Here is a 2,417-nt window from a genome sequence, read left to right as displayed (position 1 = left end):
GAATCTCAAACTGAACTTGATATTGTCAATGTACATTTTAATTAAAGATTAGCTTAAAGTGTTTTTTTTTTAAATTGATTCTGAACAAATGCTTTCACTGATTAAAAATAATATGTGGTATTAAGCAAAAGAAAAGATTCAGTATTTTTCCTTTCTGTGTTTATCACAGTAAATAGTTCTGACAGATGTTTCCTCTCTTTTCAAATGTGGTCGGACATATTTGAGCCTTGGTAATTTTAAAATAGACATTAAATACCTTTATGCATTTCATACACATAAGATCCACTGAGAATTATGTATTGCCAGTAAAATGAAAAAGGCTAATTGTTGCTTGATTTATTTTAACTGTTTGATTAAAACCCAAGCATGTTTAATAGAGTCAGTCCATCTTTTTGTTAATATGAAAATAATAACTCTAGTTAGTTGGATTCTAATATACTTAGTTTCAGACATACCTAAGAAATCTCTAGGGCATGTGATTTGCATTATACTACATTATTATTATTTGAGCATTTCTAAAATACTTAGAATCTTCTACTAAGGCTCAGGACTATGGTGAACTTTTTGAGTTATGAAGTTATTCGAAATCTGATGCTATGAAGTTAAATAGCATTAAAAGATACTTTGTTTCAACATTATGTTCTAATGGTTTTAACAAATAGTTTCCCATATTCTTTGAGAAGAATTTCAAAAACTGAATATTTTTGATCATATACTCTTTACTCACACTGCTCATAAAAAGAACTTGTATATAAAAATTCATAATCCAGAAATCTCTTTTGCTTTGCTGAGCTTAAATATTCTATATTCAAATACATATGCAGAATAATATATAGGATATTATAGCATCTCACTTCAAACAAATATAGTATATAGCACGTATGTATTCAAAACGTATTTGGTGCCTGTTGCACGCTTTCAACATGACTTCTGTAAGTAAATTACAGGTAGTACAATGGTCTGTAACGTTATTGAAGCATAATATGACACCTAAGAGCCTCACAATAGCAGGACCTCCAGGTTTTTTGCTATAGAATTGTACCCAGGTACCATACTTCGGTCGACATCTTCAAGAGTTGCTTCGGCCACCTGAAAACTCATCACATAATGACTAACCTCGTGACAAGCTTTTGTGAAATGAGGCTTTTCTGGGAGGCCCAGCATAGCCATATCTAGTCATTTCCAGTTTTCAAGACTTGGGAACCAGTGTAGTACAATGCAAAGAAATCCTGACTTCAAGTCCAGGACCTGATTTTGGACTTTTTGCCCTGTTACTTCCTGCCTGTGTTACCTGGGGCCTCTCTGGGCCTCACTTTCTCAATTGTAAAATGAGCTAACTGGACTAGATGGATTATGCAGTCCCTTCCAGCTCTACGTCTATGACCCTATGCTCCGCCTTCCACTAACATAGTCATCTTTGGTAGCAACTACTGGGAACCCAGAAGGGCAGCAGGAGAAACCCACCCACCCATGATAACAGAAGATGCCACCATCTTGGTCTTAAAGGTCCTGTAGTGACTGCCTTAGGTCGAAGAAAGAGAAAGGCACAGTTGTCAGAAATCACTAAGAATACCACCCTTATAAGAGTAGTGCCGTAGGGGCAGCTAGGTGGCACAGTGGATAGAGCACTGGCCCTAGAGTTAGGAGGACCTGAGTTCAAATTTGACCTCAGACACTTGACACTTACTAGCTGTGTGACCCTGGGCAAGTCACTTAACCCCATTGCTAGCAAAAAAATGAACAAAAAAAAATTAAAACTGAAGTTCACTTTAGGGTACTGCCTTATATTGGGGTCAGCTAGATGGCACAGTGGATAGAGCACCAGCCCTCAAGTCAGGAGGATCTGAGTTCAATTCTGGCCTCAGATCAAACACTTGACACTTACTAGCTGTGTGACTCTGGGCAAGTCACTTAACCCCAATTGCCTTTAAAAAAAAAAAAGAAAAAAAAAGAGTAATGCCAGGAAACTCCTAGGACAGTACCCACATCTTTAATCCAATCACCTGATTCTCATCCTTTTCCAACCCTGTCTGTTCCCTACTCTCAAATCCTAGGAGATTTCTGTTGCTCAATTTAAAGTCAACACATTCATCAAGTTTGGTGAAAGACTAAAATAATGTTAATGAGTTGTGTCTTTGATGTCATGTCATTAAATCATAATTTATAATTTTTGAAAAATTATTTAACATTGAAGCATGTTTTTGCTTTGTCTTTTAATACAGAAAGCTGATCGTGAAGCATAAGCTAAACCTGACACCCAGAAGGATGCACCTGAACCTTCACAAAGTACCTGTGCCCCTAATGTGACACTTATATTTAATGATGTCTTTTTGATTAAAAAAAAAAGATCTAAACTATAGGCTATACTTAATAGCTTTGCACATCTGGATTCTTATTTTGTGATAGCTGTATCTCCT

At 36.2% G+C, this 2,417-nt stretch overlaps 1 protein-coding gene across 1 annotated transcript in view; it reads left to right on the top strand.

Moving 5' to 3' along the window:
* The window catches only part of LOC114054229 (protein phosphatase 1 regulatory subunit 42-like), a 47,041-nt gene extending 44,630 nt beyond the window's left edge, over positions 1-2,411 (top strand). The window contains exon 9 of the mRNA XM_027877405.1: positions 2,223-2,411. Coding sequence (XP_027733206.1) covers positions 2,223-2,243 — 21 coding nt within the window. The 3' untranslated portion in view covers positions 2,244-2,411. The remainder of the gene's footprint in view (positions 1-2,222) is intronic.
* Positions 2,412-2,417: the final 6 nt, after the last annotated feature.

The sequence above is a fragment of the Vombatus ursinus genome, unplaced genomic scaffold (genome assembly GCF_900497805.2).
Source record: "Vombatus ursinus unplaced genomic scaffold, bare-nosed wombat genome assembly UNPS02014812.1, whole genome shotgun sequence".
Classification (NCBI taxonomy): Eukaryota; Metazoa; Chordata; class Mammalia; order Diprotodontia; family Vombatidae; genus Vombatus; species Vombatus ursinus.
Note: the sequence above shows the minus strand (reverse complement) of the source record. Positions and strands in the feature narration are given on the sequence as shown.